Source organism: Drosophila innubila (genome assembly GCF_004354385.1).
Source record: "Drosophila innubila isolate TH190305 chromosome 2L unlocalized genomic scaffold, UK_Dinn_1.0 4_B_2L, whole genome shotgun sequence".
In the NCBI taxonomy this organism is placed as follows: Eukaryota; Metazoa; Arthropoda; class Insecta; order Diptera; family Drosophilidae; genus Drosophila; species Drosophila innubila.
The window spans coordinates 9,784,572-9,809,297 of NW_022995372.1; the positions used below are offsets into that span (position 1 = coordinate 9,784,572).

At 36.3% G+C, this 24,726-nt stretch overlaps 1 protein-coding gene across 4 annotated transcripts; it reads right to left on the reverse strand.

The window, feature by feature from the left end:
- Positions 1-22,558: 22,558 nt before the first annotated feature.
- LOC117782267 (tubulin-specific chaperone C) lies at positions 22,559-24,117 on the reverse strand. Of its 4 annotated transcripts, XM_034619325.1 has the most exons (3): positions 23,996-24,069; positions 23,908-23,937; positions 22,559-23,832 (listed from the first exon to the last, which is right to left on the reverse strand). In XM_034619325.1, exon 3 carries the CDS (start codon positions 23,822-23,824, stop codon positions 22,727-22,729), a length of 1,098 nt encoding a protein of 365 aa, XP_034475216.1. In that variant the 5' UTR covers positions 23,825-23,832; positions 23,908-23,937; positions 23,996-24,069; the 3' UTR covers positions 22,559-22,726. The 4 variants fall into 4 exon arrangements, with proteins under 4 accessions (XP_034475216.1, XP_034475214.1, XP_034475215.1 ...); XM_034619323.1 differs by having other exon boundaries at positions 22,559-23,846; positions 23,908-24,117; XM_034619324.1 differs by having other exon boundaries at positions 23,895-24,117.
- Positions 24,118-24,726: the final 609 nt, after the last annotated feature.

Sequence of the window (24,726 nt, forward strand, 5' to 3'; positions counted from 1 at the left end):
CCGAAATAGTTGTTTTTGAACGTACCGAAACCGAAACCGTAACCTTTATTGGTTTAGGTTTGATTCTTTGGTAATTATATAAAATCACGATTTCTTTTAGAGTAAATGGTTCAAATCTTTTTAATCAATCAAGCGATTTTACCGAAATAATTGTATTTAATCAGTTGTTCATAAGAAACAAGAGTTTGCGATCTCTTTTACTTGTACAAATTCAAAAAATATGTTAAATTATTATTTAAAGGCTATCCAACTTTTAACCAGCAATTTTATTATAAATTTGTCTTGGCTTCGTTTCAGACCACAACAGTATTAATTTTTCTCTGAATTTGGTCATACAGTCTGATTTTCCCAGCTCTGTCCCTCCATATCTCCTTGTCTCCCGATATGACTTTCTCTCACTCTCTTTCTATCCCTCTCGCTCTCTATTCCTCTGTGTGCGTTCTTTGTGTATGCTTATTATGGGGTAATACGGATGACAGGTGAACAAATTGACTCCCCACCCAGATATGCCGACAACTCGGTAAGGGACAAGTGGAGAAGAGGGCCATTGAATGTGGCTTTAACTCTTGCATATCGAATGCAAGTGTTGCCAACCAACTTGCAGTTTGCACAAATATTTTATATGCTATCCAACAGCGTATGTGTAGTTGTATGTGTGTAATTGTGTGTGTGTATTTGTGTGTTGGCATGATTATGCAAACTGCAGTTATTTGGTGTATGCAAGCAGGCCAATAAATTAATTTAGCCGACTGTTTGGACGGTCCGTTGACTGGTTGAGCTGAATAGCTCTGCATGCCTAGAAGGCCTTTTTGGTAGACGGTAAAGCAGGCGTGGCCGGTGATGGCGTTGACGGCGCCTGCTGATTGTCCGGACTAGACCCCAGACTGGGCCCAATCTCTGGCCGAGCTCAAGCTGGCCTAGTCCGACCAAGGACCGACCTGCTCTTTGCATAATTGATGGCTGCAGGTGTATTTGTGCTCAAATGAGGCATGCTAAATACATGCCTTTGACACTTATGTATATATATATATATATATATATATACACACACCTACTCATATAGCAATAATACTGAAGGTAAAGAGGTGGGGCGGGGCACATTGTTAAGCAAATAAAAAGAACTGCAAATTTTTGTGTAAGCCAGTTGATGTTTTTGGGGACCCAAGGCGATAAATATAAATAAAAACGAATAGACGACATAAACAGAGGCTATAAGAACAGCATACACTATAAATTAGTTAATTTTTGAGATAAATAATGCACACAGACATAGAAGTAATGTAGAATAATATTGAAAATGAAATAGCATTGATATACATAGGCTCTATGACGTTTACGAATAATTTAAATTAATTTACAAAAACTTCTTTACATTATCAGAAAACAGAAAAAAAATCAATTAATGAAGAAGATGAAAACGATTCAATTTAGATGTTGAGCGATTTTTATAAAATAGAGTGTTCTGAAACTGAATCTCTACAGAAGATCATTCATGACTATAGCAAAAGAGGATGCTTTTAATCATGATAGTCAAGATTCGATTTGTCTCAATCCTTTCATATATACTCAGTTCTTGCCCATTTCAAAATATTTTCTCCAATAGCTGGGATCAAAGAAATTTAGAGAAAAGTAGATTTTTTGGGAAAATCATTTCATGTTACAGCAAAAAAGTTTCTAAACATTTTCTACTATCAATATTTATTTCCTGCCATCCAAAACGTAGAGTCTGCACAAAGGCAAGGTCCAACAATAGGACCTTACACCCTGTTCGGGCGTGGGATCGAAGAATACGCGCGGCCGCCTATTCAAATTGAAAAATTTACGTGGAAAACATGCAAATTTATGCCATAAACACAATGAGTTTAATGTGCCCCGAGCCGTGTGTGGCCAGGAACAGGACAACAACAAGAGTAGAGAGCAAAAAAAAAAATGCTAAAACTCGGCCTGAACAAAACTTATGGCCTGAGAGCGACAACCACATTGATGACTCGATTTGTAGGCCACATGACTAAAAAAGAGAAGAAAAAAAAACAAATACATAAAAAAGAACAATGGGCGTTACTTTCATTTTTTTCGATTGTAGCGTGCAACACACTAGACCTGCCAGAGACGCGACGCTGCAGAGTCCGTGCCCCACAAAATTATTCACAAAATTATTGAACACGTTTCGAGCGTGCCACAAATCTGCCTCGACAACAAAATGGCAACAATCGGGCGGGAAGGGGAAGGGGCGGTACACAGCGGGGCGTGGCTTGACACAGGTAAGTGTGTTGAGCTCCAAACGGTCGATGACCATATGAATTTATAATTGAATAATAAACCAGTTGTCATCCCAATGACTCAGCTCTTAAATTCGCTCCAGATTAAAAAATCTATATAAGACTGCCAAAAACTCTATATTAGGATTTAAACTCACATGAAATTACACTCACATATAAGCCTCGTTATATTCATTATCAATGCCACTAATCAGTTTGCGTGTAACGTACATAGCTATGGTATTTATTATCGGATTCTTATACAACTTTCAAATTACTTAGCTATATAATATTCTAAAAAGAGAATATAATGGATTTGCTTATTTGATGCTATAAAATAATTGCTGTGGTAATTATGGAAAAATAAATTAAACGAGAAAATTAAACAAAATTAACCATGGCTACTTATATAGAATTGCTTTCTCATCGTTTTTTTTTCATTTGTGCAAATTTTCATAAAAATGCTAACTTTAAAACTTTTTTGTTGTCAATTTATACGACCGATCTTTATGTTTTTAATTTCATCTGAAAAGCATGTTCATTTCTAATTCAATGTAGTTGTTTCTTCTGGGATACTTTTTATCCCAGCGATGTTAAAAAAAAAGCACTAAAATTAGGCTATTTTTTAACTTTGATGGAAGATAAAAAAAATTGGACACTTTTGGACACCAACCCACTACTTCAAGACGGTTTGGGAATCAATTCTCTAACTATATTTTCCAGTTTTGTTTGCGCCGATTTGCGCCTTTTTTTTGAAGTGCAAAAACTGACGCAATCTCGCATAAAAATGGTGATGGAAGAAGAAGAGCGCAGTGCAATTTCATACGTTTTTGCTATGCCAGGCATCATACAAGATTTATCAAATAAACAAAATTTTTTTTTTTGAAATAAGCGTAATATAATTTTTTTATATATTAAACAATGCTGTTTAAAGAATAAAAAAGATTGAAATTATATTGCGAACAAAAAATAAATAATTTTTTTTCTTTATTTTACATGTAAAATATGCACTGAAAATATTTTTCAAGTTTGACCGAAAGCCGCAGTGAAAACACACAATTTAAAGCTCTAAAGGTTCTTTATTAAATGCTTTTTAAATTTTTTAAATATCTTTTTTGGTTCAAAAGATATGATTTTTGTACAGCAAAATCAGAGATTGTCCCACTGTGCGCCGCGGCGTTGACGTATATAAAAAAAGTCGTACAAAAACTTGTATTTTAAATGATTAAATGGTATGCTAAATTCTCTAATGTCAAATTTGAAAAAAAAAAAAACGAAACATACAGCTTTTGATTAGGACTACATTTGGTGATAAGGTTGATTTTGGGCAATGACACGTTTTCAAGAAAATTTGCAAGAAACCAAGGCATTCGCATGCTTCAAGAACAGAAGTCCCTAATTTCAGCGAAACCTGAGCGAATTTTCAAATTTGGGGTTAAGCTTCTCAATACAATAACGCGTTTTCTCATGATTTGAAAAGTGGAAAACGTAAAGCTTATAAACTCCGATAAAAAAAGAGAAAGCAGATACGAAAAAAAACACAGTAAAAAATAAAATAAAGATTCCTTTCAATGACAATATTAAGTATATTAAATTGAGTTTACACAATAAGCATGCATAACTATGAAGTTGCATACAGACAAATAAAAAACATAATTGACTTAGCTCCTTACTTCAATTTATTTGGCTTAATTCACTTTAAATATGTTTTTGTCATTTTGTTTTGTTAATGAACAGCTGATTTGGTTTAACAGGGTACAATAATAGCGCAGGGTCGCTTAAATACGTTTATCGATGGGCAAAGTACAAATTGTAATGCTTGTATTTCGCTTTCAGTCTAAATAGATCTTAAGTAAGGATTCAGCATTAAAATGAGGTAATTAAATATATATGTCTAGACAAACTAAGCACATGATATGATATATATATTTATAACATACACATACATATATGTGTATTCACATGCATATATGTTTATATTATATAATTATAATGTTTTTGCATATGGTTCGAGGTGTTTGGAGTTTGCCGTAGGCTCAAATTGGTTGCATTTATAATGTCAAATGCATTTTTGATAACACGCAGCCAAAGAGCCGTCTATGTGTGTGTGTATGTGTGCGACTGTGTTTGGCTAATTTGTGCATGTTTTAGTATTAGTAATATGTCACGCACACCCACACACAGCCAAACACAAACGTATAAGTGGGCTATTAAATTTATTGTATGCTCCCCCTCCTCCCCACTGTCCTCTCCATAAAGCAAACAGAGACCGTCTCTCCGAAGGGGGGGACAGGAGTGAGGAGTCGCCTTTGTTTGCCGATAAACTTAATTTGAATAATAAATTACGTTGATATTAAATCAGCGAAGTCCAGCGATAAAATGCAATGGCCTCTGGAGAGAGATGCATAAACTATATACATATGAGCAATGTTACAAATACAGATACATATATAAATATACATATATCCATATACATATATAATGTGACGTGCAGTTGATAATGGTTAAGCTGAGGCAAGCTGCATCGTCGCGACGTCGACGTCCTATCGTTTGTCCCATTTGTCCCGCGTCCAGTGTCCTTGTTTGTTGCATGTCCTCTTGCCGCTTCGGCACGCGCAGCCCGTAAACTGCATAAAGTCATTATCGTTAAGCGGAATTTGTGTTAATCAGATAACAAAATTATGAACAATTAAGTCATTGCATGCGAATTGAAAATTTAAACGGACGCACTCGGTGTCATTAATGAATGCTATATATTGGCCATAAAAACAGCCCTAGATGCAGAGAGAGAGAGAGAGCGAGAGAAACAGAGAAAGGGGAGGGAGAGAGAGAGAGAAAGGGAAGTTATGCAGCGGGCATCTCAGACAAATAAATAGCGTGAGACAATAGCGTGATAAAAAAAAAACCCATAAGCAATTTTGCATATTCATTTAAGTCTGCACTTGGATCCAACTAAAAAAGTAAAAAAAAATAATAATAATTTTATTGTTTTCACTCTACTATCCTGTTTATGGAACTGGCTTTTTTTATGAAACTCTTTTAAGGCGAAGAATTTCAATAAATGCTAGATTTTTCCTCTGTTCCATAATGCCAATAACAACTGGAAATTCTTTCAATCATTACAAAATTGTAAGATTATATAAATGATAATTTAATTTACAAATAACGTAAAACTTATGCGAATATTTTAAGACAGACCAAGCTTCAAAATAAAATTAATATTAAAGACAGTCGATGAAAATTTTAATGTTAATCGAAATGATGTCTATAACAAAAATACACTTGATCTATAACCTTTCTAATAATTGTTTTATATCGTATAAATACCGAGTATATCAAGTTATATTTATAGAAAATAGAATTTCTTTGCTTTATTTCTCTATAATTTCCCATATCAATTTTATTTACCCAAGAAGTTGACTGTTTTCTGAAAATCGTTCATTAAAGACATTACAAAATGTTTTTGCCTAAATATAACAAAATAATAACTATTTTATTGCAGTTGTCAACTGAATCTGTCAGATTAACAAGGACACAATAAACATGAGCTGGATTCATCTACTTTTTGGCTTCATCTGCAGGGGCATAATAAATCACAACAACGCTTTTGAACTAACAACAACAGACAACCAACCAACAAGTACATTGCTTTTAAAGCAAAAAAACACATCGACAAGTGCAACAACAACAACAACGACATCAGGTCAACAGACAAATGTGACTGAACGTCATTAGACGTCAAGTGCAAACAGCAACAAGCAGATCAACAATAACAACAATAGCAACTGGGCATTATTGAGTGGGATATCGACTATAAAAGATATTGTATAATTGTATATAATTTCTTAAAAAACACACAATACCATGTAACCTTCGCTCTATTAACTTTCCTCATCATCCCAATCTCAAAATTTTTCTTAGCAACTGTGATTATCTATCGATGCAGGAGAAATCGGACTGAATACAAAAGTAAAATCATGTGTGTACTAGGGTGACAGAGCTGTATTTTAACAAATGATTACTTTAATTATACACACTAAAAAATCGAAGAGATCATCTTATGATAGTTATTTTCATTACCACAACTTAATGCTACCCCATCCAATTATTTTCTATTTACAGGGTATAGTAACAGCGGCAATAGCCACTGAGTCAAATCCAAATAAGTATGCAACATATTTTTTTAACATATGTTTAATATGCATTTCATTAAATAAACACAACAGAATGGCAAATGGCAACCGAAAACATTGCGTCCAACTTGTTAGACAGTTCAACTGGCACACCGGTTTAGAAGGTCGAGCAAAGAGGAGCGAGGGAGGGAGGTAGGATGGGAGGAGAGGAGGCGTGGTGACACATTTAAAACGCGTTTTGCGGTTTGCAAATTGCGAGTATGGTTATGTGTCCGTGTGTGTGTGTGTGTGTCTGTGAGAGTGTGTGAAAACAGCGGCCACGCTGTTTCCGCCGGAAATCGCACAAAGTTGTCACTTGCCACGCGGCGTGCAACAGAAACGAAAAACAGAAACAACAAAATAATCTAAAAAAAAAAACAAGAAAAAAGCTGTACAAATTTGTAACCTAAAACCATTAAAAACTAATGAGATTTAAATGCAAATGCTAGTTCAAGTGGCAGCCAGAACAGAACTCAGCTCAACTCGGCTCAGCGGGAATGCGGTGAACTCATAGAGTTCAGCTCACACACACACTACATTTGATAAGGTATCACAGCTATATGACTGCACCACACTTCTAATATGTCTTGGTGTGATACACTGTGTGTGTGTGTCTGTATTTACACATGATGTGTGTGTGTGTGTGTGAATCAAATCTAAAGTGTGTGCAAAGTGACTAAATTTGCATGAAATTTGAACAGCGCGCAACAGCAAATGCGGTCAGAACTCATAGAGTTCAGCTCAATGTCCAACTGACGATACACTACATTTGATAAGGTATCACAGCTATATGACTGCACCACACTTCTAATATGTCTTAAAAGAAAGGTCTATAGACATACAGATACACTGGAGAATTCTAGGTAAGCTAGCATTTATCACTTTGCCATACTTTGTCTTGAAATCGATGTCGTCTGCTGTTTGAAATTGCTGCGACGTGTAAATGTCGCTAATGTGCCGAGGACGATGACGACGACGACGACGACGACGACGACGACGATGATGTTGACAACGTATGTGGCCATCCTGGCCAGGTGTTTGACGCAGTTGTCCTTGCCAAAGCCAATGCCACAGGCACACACACATGCGCACATTACACACACACACAAGCACACACATAGCTACCACCATATTATGGCACACATCGTTGGCCATAAGGTTAAGCTGTTTTCATAACACTCAGGCACGACGACCACGCCCCATCCCGTTTCCAGCCCCCCACACATGCATACATACACACACACGCAAGTCAAAAGTGCTGCAAATTAGATTTTTATGTTAATTAAAAAGGCACGCACAACATGTTGCAAGTGTTGAGAATGGCCTGAAGGCATTCGTTGGTTAAAGTGTGTGTGTGTGTGTATGGCATACAACGCTTCAAGTTTGGCACAATTCCATTGACATAGACATTGCATAAAAAGGGTAAATCAATTGCCTGCCGCCTGATTTAAGCATGCCACATCGCCCTGAGCTGGTGTTGAGCTGGTTGCAACATTGAATAAAAGTATATAGAATTGTCCCCTTATATCGAGGACTTAAGCGTATATCATTTACATTGGAATTGGGGATATCATAATTATTGAGATTAATATCAGCATTAATTACTATTACAAATATTATAATTTAAAGCATTAGCTCTTTATAACTTTTACTACCTTTTGAGTTTCATATTTAGAATTATATTATATTTATTTAAATAGTTAATTTTAAGTCATACGTTATTATTTTAAGCATAATGCTATCTAATTTTGGTCGACAAATCAAAAATTAAAGCAAATAAATAATATAGCATTTGCATTTACAATAACATTAACATGAACATTAAGTATATGCATTACTTTTCCCAATTGCATTAGCGCTAAAAATACTGTACCGTAAAATAACTCTTAAAAAGTATATCTTAGTGTTGGATATAAATCATTTCTAGTACTTAAGTTCAACGTTAGCATGCATTACTTTAAGCGCTTTCCATTACACTCTTTGAACAACAAATGATACATCAACAATAACAGTTCTCTGTGCATATCTTGCAGAGTGTAAAAAAGCAGACAATTGCGATAAGTACGACTCGGAATCATTGAAAACTTTCAACGCGCGTTGTCTGCATACATATTTTTCGACCAAAAACAATAAGGTTGAATGCTTAATTAAAGGATGCACGATTACCAAATACCCTGTGAATATATTTGTCATCTGGTTGTTATGAAAATTAAAAATGACAAAGATAATATTTGACTGCTTGAAATCAGTAACAAGATTTTTTTTAATCAGTTTAGTTAAAGTTTTGTCTGTTACACAATATTAACACTTTATTAAAAATTCTATGAGTAAGGGGTATAAAAAAACACGGTTGCATGCTTTTTGGTAGCTAAGTTGTTACAACAACAGAGACACACACACAAACACACTCTCTCCACACACATTTGAAAGTATGGATAAAATAGATGGGAAGCGTTGCAAGCATTTTGTGTGATAAATAAAATGTTTAAGCACACATTTAAGCCAGCCATTTCCAGCCATTGTGTAGATTTGACTTTGAATGGCATTTTTTCCCCACGCTACGTGACGAAGATGAAGGCAAAGACGAAGACGAAGTCGAAGACGCTGATGAAGTTGATGATGAAGAAGTTGAGGTTGAAGCACTGCAATAGATGGCGCAGTTTAAGTTGCAGTTTCAGTTATACTCAAATAGGTCGATATCTTATAGATGTCTTTTCGTGTACTTATTTTCATGTCAATCCTTTTTCAATTTTGCTTATTTTGCTGCTTTTGACACGCGCTACTTCCGCTGCAGATTTACATGAATTGAAAGCTCTTTATACCCATTCATCAATTCAATATAAAGGCTATATTAAGCTATTGCATATGCAGTGCAGTCAAAAGACACAAATAGACTGATATCAAAAATCGAGAATATTTTGAAAAAAAATTTGAAAAATAAGAATTTATAAGAATTTTTAAAAAAACAGCTACGAGTTATTATTTCTCGATATATGATATAAGTATATTTACAAGTATACTCCTAAATGAATTTATATCGGGTCTAGGTATACGATAGTCAGGCCCATTTGTGCTTACAATTTATTTTCAATACCAGATGGTACTACGAGCATATTAGAAGCATTTTCAAGTTAAGTTGTTGTTGCCTCTCGGCATGTTCTTTGTCTCACACACAAACACACAAATACATACACACGCACATTGCAAAACTAATGAGCAAAATAATTAATGATGCCGGTTCTCATATCTCTGGCAACATTTTCCATGCCATTTGGTAAAACTTTCACTTGATGACTTGAAGTAGTCGCAACCTCGCAACTCCCAGCTGTACAACCACAAGCTGCCCCACCTTCTTCTCCAGCTTCTCATCCCCTCTCGTTGCCATAATAAGCAGTTAATTTCATAGTTTTGCAAACAGTTGCTGCTTACTCCCAGCCCCTCCTTGCCGCTCTCTTTGGCTTTACTTTTTGCATAAAAGTTGCAAAACAACATTGCAAACAACATGAGAAGCTGCTTCCTTGCAAATATGGGAATGCGTTGGGTTGGGTGGTTGGTAGGTTGGTTAGTTGGTTGGTTGGATGGTGCTTGCTGCCTGCGAGCACATGGGAAATTCTCGCATTTTCATTACATTATTCGCGTTTTCTATTTACTGTTGGCTTCCTCAGTTGCCTCACTCAGTAACTCTTCATTCGTTCAACTTAATTTACGATTTATACTCGTAACTTTTGCAATCATTACATGTAACATTTATTTCTCTCTCAGTCCTCCATATTTTTATTCGTTTCACTGCTGTTTTTTTTTTTTTTTTTTGTTAATTTTCCATGTGTGCATAAACCATTTAACATTTTTGCTCTGGCGTAACTTTTGCACAGCGAACTGAAAATGCGGCACGCCGCAGTAGTTGCAAGGCTGGTCGGCTATAGGATACTCTAACCGAAAGTCAAAGTCTTAAAATATGTACTACATATAAAATAAAAAACTTAAACTAACACAAAGAAAAATTTTTGAAATTGTTTATCTTTCTTACAATTATAATAAGTAAAATACATTTCCTCTTGTCCCATCGTTTCTCTAAACATGAAAATTGTATAGTATAGTATTTATAACTCGGACTCAATCACTTTTCAATCAAGCACCCTTACTTGTTTATGTTTCATTTATTTTTTATTTGCTCAATAAATCGAAATTTAGTTTTGTAAATACAAAAAAAAAAAATTTTTCTAAAAATTCACAAATAGAGTTTTGCACTTTATCAAAAAAATAAATAGAAACTTGTATTGCGAATAAGTTGAAACCATTTTTGAAGCATGCAATGACGCAATTCAAATATAAAGTTTGTATTTCTACCTTTTTTATTATTATTTTAGTAAAATGTTTTAATTAAGCAAAAAATTTGAGAAAATCCTTTGAAAAGCTCACATTGTATGCCGAATTTTGAACAAATAATGAAATAAAACACGATCGAATGATTAGTTGGGAGTGCTGAAAGTAATACATAGGCTCGACTGATCTTCACGACTAATAACCAATTTTGAGAAAAATATTTAAATATTTTGTTTCTATAATAATATATATACCTTAAAAATGTGTAGAAAAGGGTATATTTCTACACATTTTTAAGGTATCGTCATATATGACTGTACAATTAGTGACTGAGAAAATAGAGAGATTTGATATGCCAAATGTAAGCAAGTCCGTTAATAAACGTGACGCTTGTTAGCTGAGCTTATCGCACACACGTAAAAATGGCACTCATACATCAACTACACACACACAGAGACAGAGATTATGAAAGACACTTTGTCTCCCTCCCTATTTCTCCCATCTCCATTTCAGCTTGCTGTGAATTACATTTACGTTAAGCGTTACGTAACGTAACACGCAACGTAATGGCAACATGACAACAACAACAACAAGTAATGAAGCAACTACAGCGTGTAAATGTGCAAGAATTTGTCTCTCTCTTTGCTTTTGACACCTGTCCGCTGATAGCAGGTGTCGCTTCAATCACAGTACATCGGGTTATTCCATGAAATCCGCATTCGCATTCGCATCCGCCCTATGGGATACTTCTTGATAAGCATCTGCACTTCATTTTTGCACTTTTCACAAAGTTCCTGGTCCTGCAATTTTGTAACAAGAAACTTAAAACTCATCCGTATCCCAATTCAGAATCCCTCAGCGAGTGCGACATTGCCACGCCCCCCAACACAGCGTTATCTGGCTGAGCAACTTTGTTCTCATTCTCGTTGTCGTTGTCGTTTTCGTTGTATTTGTCAGCATCATCCTTGCAGCTCTTTCTTATTCTTATTTATTTGCAATTGCAATGATGACTACGACGAGTACGACGAGTACGACGATGCCGTCATCATCATCCGGCTTTGCCTCCATTACTCCTGCTCCTGCAACGGCTTCTTCATCCAACTGGTATTTATTCAAGTGTAAGCATCAGACAGTGTCCCGTCGTCGTAGTCCGGGTTGCGAATGCGATTTAAACTACTTACACACACATTTTCAATGGCCAAGTTGCAAAGTGCCAAGTCCATTACGAATCCTGGCCAGGATAACGCTGACACTCACACACACACACACACACACACACACACACACACCGAGTCTTCCTGTACCTTGGGCATTATGCCGCCTGTCTGCCAATCGGCATTAAAATCACAAAACACCCCATGCAGCTGCCTCGCTACGCTTACCAACTTAAATAAACACCTGCGATATCCTTCGCAATCCTTTTCCTAAGTATTCACGACACGTGGGTCGATCTTTGGGTAAGTAATTTAGTTAATTGATTTGCTCTGTGTAGTGAATGTTTTTTGGGTCTGTGATAATAAATCAATTTTATATCGAAAAAAAAACATTCTTATAATTGACCACAAATCTTATTCGAATTTAATTTAATTATTTTCTCTTTAATTGAATTTAACAGGTGCAACTTAAAATATTACCACTGTTCAATTCAAAATGGATTTGCCAACTAACAAGATATTTAGTTATGGTGTTGCCATTTGCTGTACTTTCCCACAGATTTCCGAAAAATTAATTATTAAATTTATTCTGAAAATGCAAGTAATAACAAAAATGATTTGATTTTTTTTTGAATTTTTATGGACTTAAAAAATAATTTATTAAAAATTTAAATTGTATACGCGCTTAAGTTTTGCCACTCCAACTTTAATATAGTAAATTTTCCAGGGACTAAAAAAAAGTTAAACCATCAGATATAATTGATTATTTATTTACACATTTATTGTTGTGCAATTCAAGTTGAATAATATTAATAATTAAATAACAAAACTTTATTAGCTAATATAAAATTTGACAAAAATTAACAAAAATGCTACTAAAATAAAATTGTCACACCTAATTAAAAAAAATTATGTTTAATCATGTTCAAAAACGGCCCTCGCAAAAAAAAAATGTTGAAGTGGCCAGCGGCGCTCAAATAAGAAAAGTTGTAACAAAATTGCAATAGCTCAACTGACTGAATGATTGACTTACCGTCTGACTGACTGACTAACTGTCTCTTCGACTGTCCGTCTATCTGACGAGCTTAAATGATAAATAGCAGTCCTTAACAGGTCGGCAAGCACTCACATACTTGAAGATTTATGTGGCACATCAATTGCTACGAGGGGCGACTTGGGAAGAGGAAGTGGCTGGATGTTGTAGCCGCACATTGAATGAATCTATCTGCGCATTTAATGCCTGCGTAATTTATAAATGAAGTATGCCCCATTGCGGTTGGGATTGCCTCAAGTGCTCGCCATGGAATATACTCGACTTGAAAACTTTTTTCAACTTGCTTAACCCAACTTGAGAAGTCGGGAAGTACCCTAATTGTAGGGGAGTATGGGTATGACGCCTCTGTCTATCTGCTTGACTGCCGCATAGACTGATGATTCATAAAAAGTTACACTTGACATTTGACAGTAGCGCGAATGCGGCTTAGACGATCTGTCAGCCATGAAATAATATTCAGGGCCACTTTAATTGAGTGGGCGGGATTGTAACGAATCAGCAGATTTTTTACGAACTTTCTTTTAGATGTCATTCCAGCTATCATTTGGTAAAGCAGTTAAGAAACATTAATTATACATCAATTATAAGCATTTTTTTAATCCATGTATGTATTTATTTAAACTTAACTTTACAAAAAGACTTTTCAAAGCAAATTTAAATAAATTTAAGAAATAATATAAAATCATTTGTAAATAATTTTGGAAATAAAATTAAATCGTTATTAAGCTAGTTTGCTGGTTCCACAGATATAATCATATTATATTATATTAAAATGTATATTTTCAAAAATATCTATAGTTCAAGTAATAGCATCAACGTACTATTATTATCAAGATTATTAATCTTGACTATTCAAGGATTTCAATTATTATCCAATTATACGTATTTTCGACACGTTGTAAACAATTTCAATCCAAAATTATATTGAACAAAGCCACTTTAATGGGCATTTGATATTACGAGCTGCCAAATCGCAGTTTGTAAACGAAAGAAAGGGAATTAAATTAAATGCAATGAGCCATTAAAAGGTATATAATCATTGATCTTTTAATCAATTCGCAGAGGCCAATAAAAAAGCGAAGCGACGGTTAGGGCCATAAAACATTAAGCCAACTTTGCCGGTGGCCCTCTGCCGATTAGCCAACTTTTAAATGCTTTTAATGTGGTTTTTATGGGCGCCGTCGCCTACCTGACCTATCGGAGCAGACAGAGCAAAAAGAGGACCAAAACCATAACCATTACCTGGACCAGGACTCGCTATGATTCATATAAGTAATGAGAGTTTAGTATGCCATATTGATTTTTAAGTTCCCTTCACTTTCTCCCCTTTTCACATGCCGCCTACATTTCTCTATCTATATTTCTCTGTCGCCTCGAACCTTAATTACGGAGACGTATGGTTTGGGAACAGAGAGAGGCTACTTAGGTGCCTGTCAAGATTAGAGAGCAAAGTTTGTCAACTTTCCTTATAAGCATTATCTTTTATTTTTTCTTGTATTTTCAGACTAGGCTCTGTTATGACATGTACGCGCGATAAGCATAATGTCAGGGCAAGGGTCAAAGTTGCAGGACGAGCGACATTGCAGTCGCCTTCTGACTGCTGTCGCCTCCATTTGTCATTTAAATTTGAAAGGGCAAATGAAGTAAAATAAAACTGCAAACACTTTATGGCCGACCCATTGGCCTCAGTCTCTGCATCCTCGCCCTTGTCTCGGCCAGAAACTCAGTCAGGCATATTTGCATGGTTTCTCTTTCGACGTTTTTATTCCTCTTTTTGCACTTTTTTGGTTTTTATCTTTGGGCCGCTTCCTGCCTCAACCCCGTTCTCGCTCCCTTTCCCCTTACCAAATATTCAGATTCTGTTTCTGCTGCTGTTTCTTGTCCCGAAAAAGTTGAAGTGAAAAAGTTAAGCAATTAACAGGATGATAACTTTCCGGCCAGTTCTCAGTACTCGGTTTCTGTTCCCGTCTCTCATCCCCCCTACTGATCTTCTGTCTCAGTCGACAGACGCATCTTGGCCACGAAATCCCCTGACGAAATCGAGGGTCTGGCTTAAATCCCCGGCTAAGAGTTTTATGACCAAAGGGTCGTTGTGCTATACACACACACACACATACATTTATAAGCACACACTCGTAAAAGGCATTCCGTATATGCTTTCCGCTTTTATATCCTCATATGACATAATTGCGACCCGTAATTGGCCTGACAATTGCTGCAAGTGCTTCAAAATGCCTCGCTGCCCGCTAAAGTATGCTATGGAAATGGTCGCCACATTTGCAATGCTTTGTTGGACCACAAGCAAAGAGACTGTCATCCCCGACCCTAAAACCATTCCACACTCCACCTGACAACAGAGATTATGAATATGCATTGTGTGGTTTTGTTTAAGAATTTCTTTAAATTGAGACTGAGCTGTTCTCACTTACTTGAACTCTAAAAATAATAGGAATATTGTTAAGATGGCGACATTTGTAAAATAATAGAATGATGCATTTCTTTTTTCTCTCTTTTTCCTGATTTTATTTGATTTAATGTACATAAAAATGAAAAATCCCCTTAAAACTTAAAAATATAATTTAAGATAATCCAATTCCATTTTAATTTAGAAAGGAAGAAATTTTAATAGTCTACATTAAATACTAAATAAGTTGTTTCAAGCTTCATTTTCTTTTGCATCAGTATTACAACAAACCTTTTTTTCCCGCCAATCTAAAAAGAATTCGAATTCTATGCAAATTTTAACAATTTGTCGTAACTTGAAACATTCCCAAGCTTATATCTTGGACCGTCTAGCACTTACTGGCAGATAATTGTCCAAAAAGATTATGTACAGCTTATCTGGCATTTTGCACATTTTTGTGCTAAGAACATTTATGCAAGGAGCAGAAGAATAAGAAGAACATGCCAAAAAATTGTCACTGCATATCTTCGAGTTGGCCAAAAACTGACAGGAATAAAGTGTAGTTGGTCATAAATTTGGCGCGTTACGCCAAGATGACTTCATAAAGCGACAATACGCAAAGCATAATGCCAAATGCACTGGATTGGTGGGGTATAATGGGAGCCGGGACGGTGGCAGCTCAGCGGGGGCGGCAGATGTTGGAGGTTCTGCAGTCTACAGTCAAAAAAAAATAGACCAAAAAAAAATTGTTGTGTTTTTTGTCGTTGTCTGCCTGGGCATTGTCGTTCCAGACGACGCTGATTTATGCATGGCGGAGCAGCAACTGTAGAATGGGCAACAAAGGAGAAGAAGGCTATGGAAGAGGAGAGTTATAAAAGGGCGTGTTGTGTCTCATGTATTTTCGATTTTGCATTGAAATATTTTTGGCCGAACGCATCTTGGGCGCTGCATGTGCAACGTATTTTCACTTTGAACACAAATATTGAACGTTTACACAAAACCTTACCCACCCAATGCCCTTTTACCCATTACTCGACTTCCTTCCCGTTTCCATGCTTCGAAACTATGGACAAAATGTTGATTTTCTGTGTTGTTAATTGACAATTGAAAGCAGATGGGGTGAGAAAGAAAATTATTAAACAAATTATTGTCGCAAAATCTTGATCAGCTTATAAGATGTATTTTAAAATACTTAAAACCGTCTGTTCGTCTGTATAAACAACAGGATTTCAGAGACTAAAAGAGATAGAACAACCAAATTTGGCATACAGATTTCTATTTGGCATACAGATTTCTATGGAGCCTACGCATATGAAGTTTGTTTTAATTTTAAGGCACGCCCCTTTCCGCCTAAACAAATCGCTGAAAACCACCACACTCACAGACTTAAAGATAATACAGTTTTTATGGTAATTAACGTTATATATTAATATTATCTATAGTCTCACTGAACCGCAGCAAGATCGGACAAGTAGAGCGGGAGTAATAGCTAACCAAAGTTATTAATAAAATTATTATTTCAATACAATCACCTACAAGTATGCAGTAGTTTTTATTAGGTAGTAATTTCAATAAATTACTTTTATATATATTGAAATAAGTAACGGATATCCTTTGGTCGGGATCTCGACCTTTCCCACTTGATTTATTATTCGTTTGTTAAATATTTGTGTAGGTCGCGTTTATGAAACAAAAATAGCTCAGTTTCACCACTGTGGAATGATGCTCGCCATTGCACGCTTGAAAAGCATTGCAAGTCAGCAGCGCGAGCCCAGCGAAATCAACGAAAAAAAATTGCCAAAAACGAGTGAAGCAAACGAGCAGCGACGGCAGCGGGACAGAGGGAAAAGATAGCAGCGGAAGAGAAAAAAGAAACAGAAAGGAAGAAGAAAACGGAATAACCATAAACGCCAGTTGAAGAAGAAGCAGAGAAAGCAGAATGCGAAGCTTACAAGCGCATTTCGATTATTGTTGATGTAATCATAATTTTTCATTTCCAAAGTAAACGATACCCCATCGTTACCCGGCTCCGCCCTCGCCATCGTCTAGTGCACGCAATATAAAGAATCGCCGAGAATTAAACGAACTTTTCATTTATTTACGCGAAACGCACAAGCCGAAGAGAAACGCTTTTTTGCTTTTGCTTTTATTTAAACGCGCGACGCGTCGATGATTAAAGCAAACAAACTGAAAACAGTAACAATAACAACACAGCCTCCCTTCTCACTCTCCCACTCGCGCTATCTCCATTCCAGGCATAGCAAAGCTCCCGAAGCTCAGCACAGCACTGAGATTTCAGTAGCTGCTGGGCGGATCTGACTGCGGTTGAAAAGCCCCGGCTTCGCCGTCTGTCTTGCATCATTAATTACAATTTGAGTTGCACACACACGTCGACAACGCCGCTCCCGCTCCCGCTCCTGCTCTCCTTATCTTCCCATCTCTGTCTTGCAGGCACCAAAAGGCGTTATATGACACAAAAAATTCATGGTCCGTCCATCGGCAACTGAGGAAACAGCGCTGACATCTTAATTGCACTGCATTGTAATTATAATTCGATTAATTAATCAACACTTTCCGTTGTTTTTATTTTCATATATCCTGCCTATCAATATGTCCAACTGTTTTTTAATACACTGTAATGAATACCATAATACGAAACGATAACCATTAAGAAGACTTCAGTTGAGGACCTGTTTGACTAGAAGACATTTAAAAAGAACTCTCACGTTTCAATAAGAGACAAGTTAGAACGTTATAGTCGAGTCCACAGCTATTAGACACACATTACTCAATTTAATAAGTATTATGTATTTATGAATATTAATATAAAAAAATTCCGTATACAGTTAGCCGTTACTTTTTAACATAATAACTACATACAAACATAACTACAGATTTATTCCTGCGATCTTGTTGTGATCAGACATATTTAACTCTTTAATTCCCTTTTTTATCCTTACTGTTTAAAATTTGAGCATATGTATTAATATAACTTTTAATGTTTAGTTTAAAATGTATTCTCTAATTTTATTATACAGTTTTAATATCAGTTTTGTTGGCGGTTGGAAGGTTGAACGTACGAGAATACATGTATATAGGTACTTTATATGGATTGCTACTACACTCTAAGAGTAACTGGTACAAAAATAAACAATTTATTCAACATTGTAAATGCAATTAGTTGTAATTGATTGAAAAGGCACAATTGACCGATTAAAATACTTTCAAAACATGCAAAACTTGATCCTACTACCCAGAAACAATCATCAAGGAATCAAGGACATTTGACTGAATTGTCCAACATTGCGGCGAGCTATCAAATCTCTACACAAAATCACGTGTCGTGGTGTTAGAGGGAGGGCGAAGTTGGTTCAATTCGATGGACAGTAATTGAAACCGTCAAAGCTTAGCTCAATGCAATTTGTGGTTCGTATGTGTGTGTAAGTGGAAAGATATATGGCTCTTTCACACACAGGCACACACACACAAACTGTAATATTAATGCATATAGAACTTTGTACACAGAGATGTATATTTATCTCAAATGTTGCGAATATTATCTGCGATAATGAGAAACCTAATTGTGAGCTATGCAAATAGGCAGACGTAACAGGTGTGCGTGTAAGTGTGTGTGTGTGAGTGTGTGTGTGTGTGATATTACGAACATCGGCTAAGTGTTAAGGCAATTAAATTTGATAGTTTATCGGAACTAATTTGAATAAACGGAAATTAGAAAGGCACTCAGCAAGTTGGCAGTCTCCTGTACAATTTCAGCTTTCTGTTTATTTTTCACATCACTGTTGGCAACGCGATACCACAATTAACAGCACACGGAATGCAGTCCCAGCAACGGAATACTTAATGGAAATACAAATGGGAATGGAAACACTAGTGGAAAATGGATAATGGACTTGCCCCAGGATCTACTCCTTGTCGATGGCCATGCTGATGTTCCAGACTGTCCAATTGATATGGCCTGTACTGGATTCCAGAGTAAGGCACACAATTGCCGCGGCAAACGAAACTTAATTGGGCTGTCAGCAACGCTACGAGAACTGACGAGACGAGACGAAGCTGGCAACTGTGGGCAACCGCAAATTGCAAACTCGTTGCCAACTACAAGCCGAAGCTGGGCGCCTGATAGCTGATTATGCCTGAAACTTAAAGCCTGCAGCAGATATAATTTCCAGACGATGTTTTGTTGCACGTTCCAACATCTTTGTACACTCACACACATACAACGAACAGGCATAGTTAATTGTTATTGTCGCTGTCGCCAACATATTAATATGGTGAAAATGCAGACAGTTAATAAAGAGCTTAGCTTGATTGAAATTGTCGTAAGGCTTATTAATTATTTGGAATATATTTGAATGGCTGTCAATTTGAATTTTGCCAGCTTTAGCGATTACAGTTTAACAGTCACTGCAACAGTTGCCACTGAATAAAATAAAAAAGCGCCAAAAAATGTTTTAAAAGAGGCAACTTCACTAAAAACAAGCCAATTTCGTTAAAAAGCCATTTCTTAAAAACTACCCAATTCTTCTAAAACAACTTAATTAATTGCAAAACGTAATTTTTTTTACACATGTATATAAAAAATTTCTTTAACAAATAAAATATTCAAATGAAACTAACATCAAAAAGCACTCTTTTTTAAATTAACATTAACATTGTGAATTTCAGTACAATGGTACAAAACATTTATATTCAATTAATTAACATTAACATTGAGAATTTCATTACAATGGTACAATACATTTATATTGTTAGGAGCGAAAAAATATAGATCTAAATTACATTCTTAATAGTTTCCAAGAAACTCTTGATTAAATAAACCAAAAAAGAGCCAATTCCAATATAAAAGTGCCATTGCGCCAAGTGGGAAAAAAAGAGTCAGTTTTGGCGCAAAATCGCCAAGTGTGGCAGCCGTGGTCACTACTAAGCCTTATAAAAATAGCTTAAAGCAAAAAAGCTGCAAATTACAATATTATGAAAAGAGTTGATAATTTGAATATAGTCAGCTTTGACGATTACAGTTTGACGGGTATTGCTAAGCTTTAAATCATGTTACCTTAACAGTGCGCTTTAAAAATAAATGTATTATTTGGCATATTTGTATTAATAGGGCTGTCAACTTAAATTTGTTTGGTGATTGCTTCCACTAATGTTAACTTAACTAATTTATTTTTTGTAAAATTAAAATGTTTGTAAATATGTATAAATTTCATTCAGTATTGAAATGTATATCTTAAAGCTGCAGAAAAACTTGACTCAGTCACGACTTAGTTTGGTCGAATCCCAGAACTGCAGTAACCACAATTTTGATTAGCGCAAGGCACGAAGCAGCAGCAGTAAGAGTTTCTTTGGTTTCTTTTTTGTTGTTGTTATTCTTCTCTGTTCTCTTGTATTGCATTTAATTGGCAGTTTTGCAAGAAACTCTCCAGTAGGTAATATTAACCAGTAATCTTACAAGAGCATGCAATTCCCCCTCAGCCAACACCCTTTAATTGAGGGTTTCAAATGTTTTGAATAAAGTTGCTGTTATCTTGCCTTGTAATTGTATGAACTAACCGCAACCACAGTAGGTTTCAGCACCTTCTAAAACTGTTTTGTATTTAACCTTTTGTTGCTTTTCTCGCTAATCTTTAACAGTGCCAGTGCTTTGTAATTCTAAAACAAAAAGGCACAAAGTAACACAGCTTTTACATGCTACTTTTGCATAATATGTACATATGCAGTCGCTAAATCTTTAGTGCCAGTGCTTTGTAATTCTAAAACAAAAAGGCACAAAGTAACACAGCTTTTACATGCTACTTTTGCATAATATGTACATATGCAGTACATACATATATGTGTGTGCATACCACGGATGTTGACAACTGTTGTAACACTGACAGTTCGTTACATAAGTTAACACACATACTGACGAAATGTTGTTATATAATTTGCAGTTCAATTACCTCGCTAATACGATGACCCACAGTGTCTCAGCGGTGTCCACTTCCACCCCCTGACCAAAACTTGGCATGTTACTTCAATTCGTTAATTATTTTGACAGTTGGCTATGTTGACAATGACAGCAACAACAACAGTACATAGTATGTATACGAATCAGCATGTCGCCATCCAAATACCCTTTGGAAGATGATTAATTTTCTATATCTAAGTACATATATTTATATATAAAGTTGTATACATATAAAATAGCTGATTGATCATTGCACAGCCCAAACCATTAGACCTAGTAATTTATAAAAATATAATATTTTAAATATATATTAATCATGTACAATGTAGATAACAGAAAAAATTTCTGCTCAACTTAACATATGTTTTAATATTCTGTAAATTTCTGATAATGCTCATAGTTGCTTGCTTTGTATTTTGTTAAAGCACTCGAAAATTTTACATAATTTTTTGTTATTAGTGAAAAAATTAAAAAATAGAACTTTACGTAAGTGCCACCAGCTTATCGCATTTTAATATTTTAATCAAATTTTGTAAATGAAAAGAAAATCACTGACTTGTTTTTATTTTTTATTCTTACTACTTTCATTGCTCTCTATTTTGATATCTAGCTTATTTTAACTGTAAAAACTATTTTACATTGGCATTAAATATCATAAATTTAAATTTAATTTAAATGATTAGAAAAATTTCCGTTTTAATATCGAAACTACAAACTTTATAATACTAACAGTAGTAACTTATGCTAAGCGTTAACATGTCTTTTAATATTTGATAAGAGTACAATCAATGTTAATGCATAATATATACAATGCATTCACATACATGCATGTTTTTTTGGTGTAGCTTATAAATATATAAGTTTCTTTTCATAAAGTCTTTCTAAACGAAACTTCCAAGTTGCTGTCCAGTCGCCAGTGTCGCAACGATGGAAAAGAGTAATTTGCGGAGACTCATGAAACTTGCATGAGTCGTGCCAATGGCCAATGTTCCGTCTGTGCGTCCGTCTGTCGGTCGGAGGCACCTTCAACTCGACTTGTTGTAACTGTAATTTGGGTGGCAGTCGCCGCAGAGTAATTTTGGCATGCCACTGATTATGGCCATCTAAATAGACATGTCAAATTGCGGTAGACAACTTTTTGGCTGTCCAGCTGCGAACATGGCCCAACCGCGCCCTCCTTATACCCCCCCCCCAACCCCAACCACATGGTTAAAGGATTTGGACGTATATACGCAACATTAACTTGGGTTATTTATTGGACTTATCGTATTATTCACACAGTACATGTTATATCGCCAGGCTCCACGAGCAGCCAGATGAGAGGGAAGGCGTAGACGAGCAGCATTACAAGCAGAAGGAGAAGCAACCGTCGCCTTCGCCATCGCCGACACTAGATTATAGAGTTATCCTTGATATTATCAGCGGAGGAGGCACAGCTGCTTTTGAAATCTCGACGCACTGCACTCCAGTTGGGTGCGGCATGATCCTTGAGCAGCGTCCAGTTTGGCGAGGGCACGTCCGGCGATAGCCAATTGAAATCGGCCACATCTGTATAGTTGTTCTGGGATTTGTTAAGTCCAGAAGTTGCATAGTCCGCTTCCAGCTCTGCATAGTCGTAGTTGTACACATCAATTTCAATTTGACGACAATCCTCGATAATCGCACGGCAAGTGACATGCAAATAGATCCTTGTCGCTTGAGAGGAATGCAAACGCAGCTGCTGACAGGCAATGGCAATAGTGCAGCGTTCCAGTTGCTCGGCAAAGAGGGAACGTGCCACGGGACCACATAGGAGCGTACACTGACTAGCATTGGAGATCTGAACGGAGCCGGGATGACCCTGCAGCTCAATCAGACATTTGTGTACATTGGAAATGGTTATATCGAGGCCATTGACCTCCTCGCCTCTCAGCACAATGTGTGCACTGCGTTTATTGGCAATGGTCCAGGTGAATGCACTACTGTTTGTGGTCTTCTTCTCGGGTCCATCTACCTTGCTGACGGCAACCGGTTGCTTTTGTTTGACCGCCAGCTTCTTGCCACTGAATCCAAACTTCTTTTTGGGCATCAGACGCTGACGTGCCTCATCACAGGCGCTTGTCAATGCATTCAACATATTTTGACACGATTTAATCTTAAAGTCCGACAGAAACATGGTCGAGGAAGTCAAATAGCGCTGCAACTCCTGGATTTCTATAGTAATGTCAGCGAAATGCTTGCTGAGATCAGGCAACGGTGCATCGCCGCTTTCCAACTGCATTGTGCTGATGCGTTGCTCGAGATCGTAAGCGCGCTGGCCAAAGGATTGGGCAAAGAAGTCGACACCTTCATTCTGTTGAGTCTCCTTGCTGCGCTGCTCCAATTTGACGTCCAAATAGTTCTGGCGATCCTTGTTGCGTTTGTTCAATCGTTCCAGCACGAAATCCTTGCGTGTACTCGCCTCGACAATATCAATTGTATTCTCATTCTGTTTATTTGTTTCCTCCATTTTTGTGACTGCAAAAGAAGTGCTAAAAATCAATTCTGTATTGATATTTGTGTGGGTGTGTGTGTCTCACTCCATTCACTAACCGTTCTTGTTCTCTTGATCACAAAGCGCACCTGCAGCAAATTATATTGTAAACGTTGAAGTAATGGCCAAATATGTGCAGCGACTCACCGGCTTCTGGTGTGATTATTCCAAAATAGTACAAATATTATCGATTTAACAAAATTTATTCGCTGCTCTGAAATTTCTAATAAAAACAAAGCAATTTACTGTTTCTGAAAACGATGGGGCAACCTTCAGTCACAGAAAAAAAATCACCCACTGCGAGCTGCCAACTCGCTTGAATTATTGCGCGCAACTTTAACTGAATGGCAATATAAAACAAAGAAGCTGACAGCGCGCCCTGCCTGGTAAATTCAAAACAGATTTCCAGATTTGATTCTTTCTAAAACTCGAAAAACTCGAAACTAATAAATTAACCAAAATTTGATTAGCAGTCCCGAGTAAAGTGGGTATTTCGATCGCTTACGATATAATCATGCTTATTTAGCTTGGGACGTATAAGAATTTGAACATTTTTAAGATATTCCATTGAAAGACTATATCTTTTAAAGCTGAACGAACAAATGGCGTCCTTCCTTTTTTCGGCTTGTCAAAATATCTTCCATTTATATTGCTGAAATTAAAAGTAAATTAATATATCACATATTTTTCGGGTTCCTATATTACTTACTATGAATTTCCATCTTTCCCGTACCAACAAGCACTATGGTGAAATTCGGCTAAATTATGTTGGTCATCATCGTAATATCCTTGATTTTTAAGATCGAATGTTGTAAATTTTACTTGAACTATCTGTCGCGCCAGGTTATTTCCAAACAATCCACCAACTGTCAGCAATT

Bases quoted from the DNA above. Each gene is read 5' to 3' on its own strand.
- LOC117782267 (XM_034619323.1), bottom strand. From the start codon at position 23,824: ATGGAGGAAACAAATAAACAGAATGAGAATACAATTGATATTGTCGAG.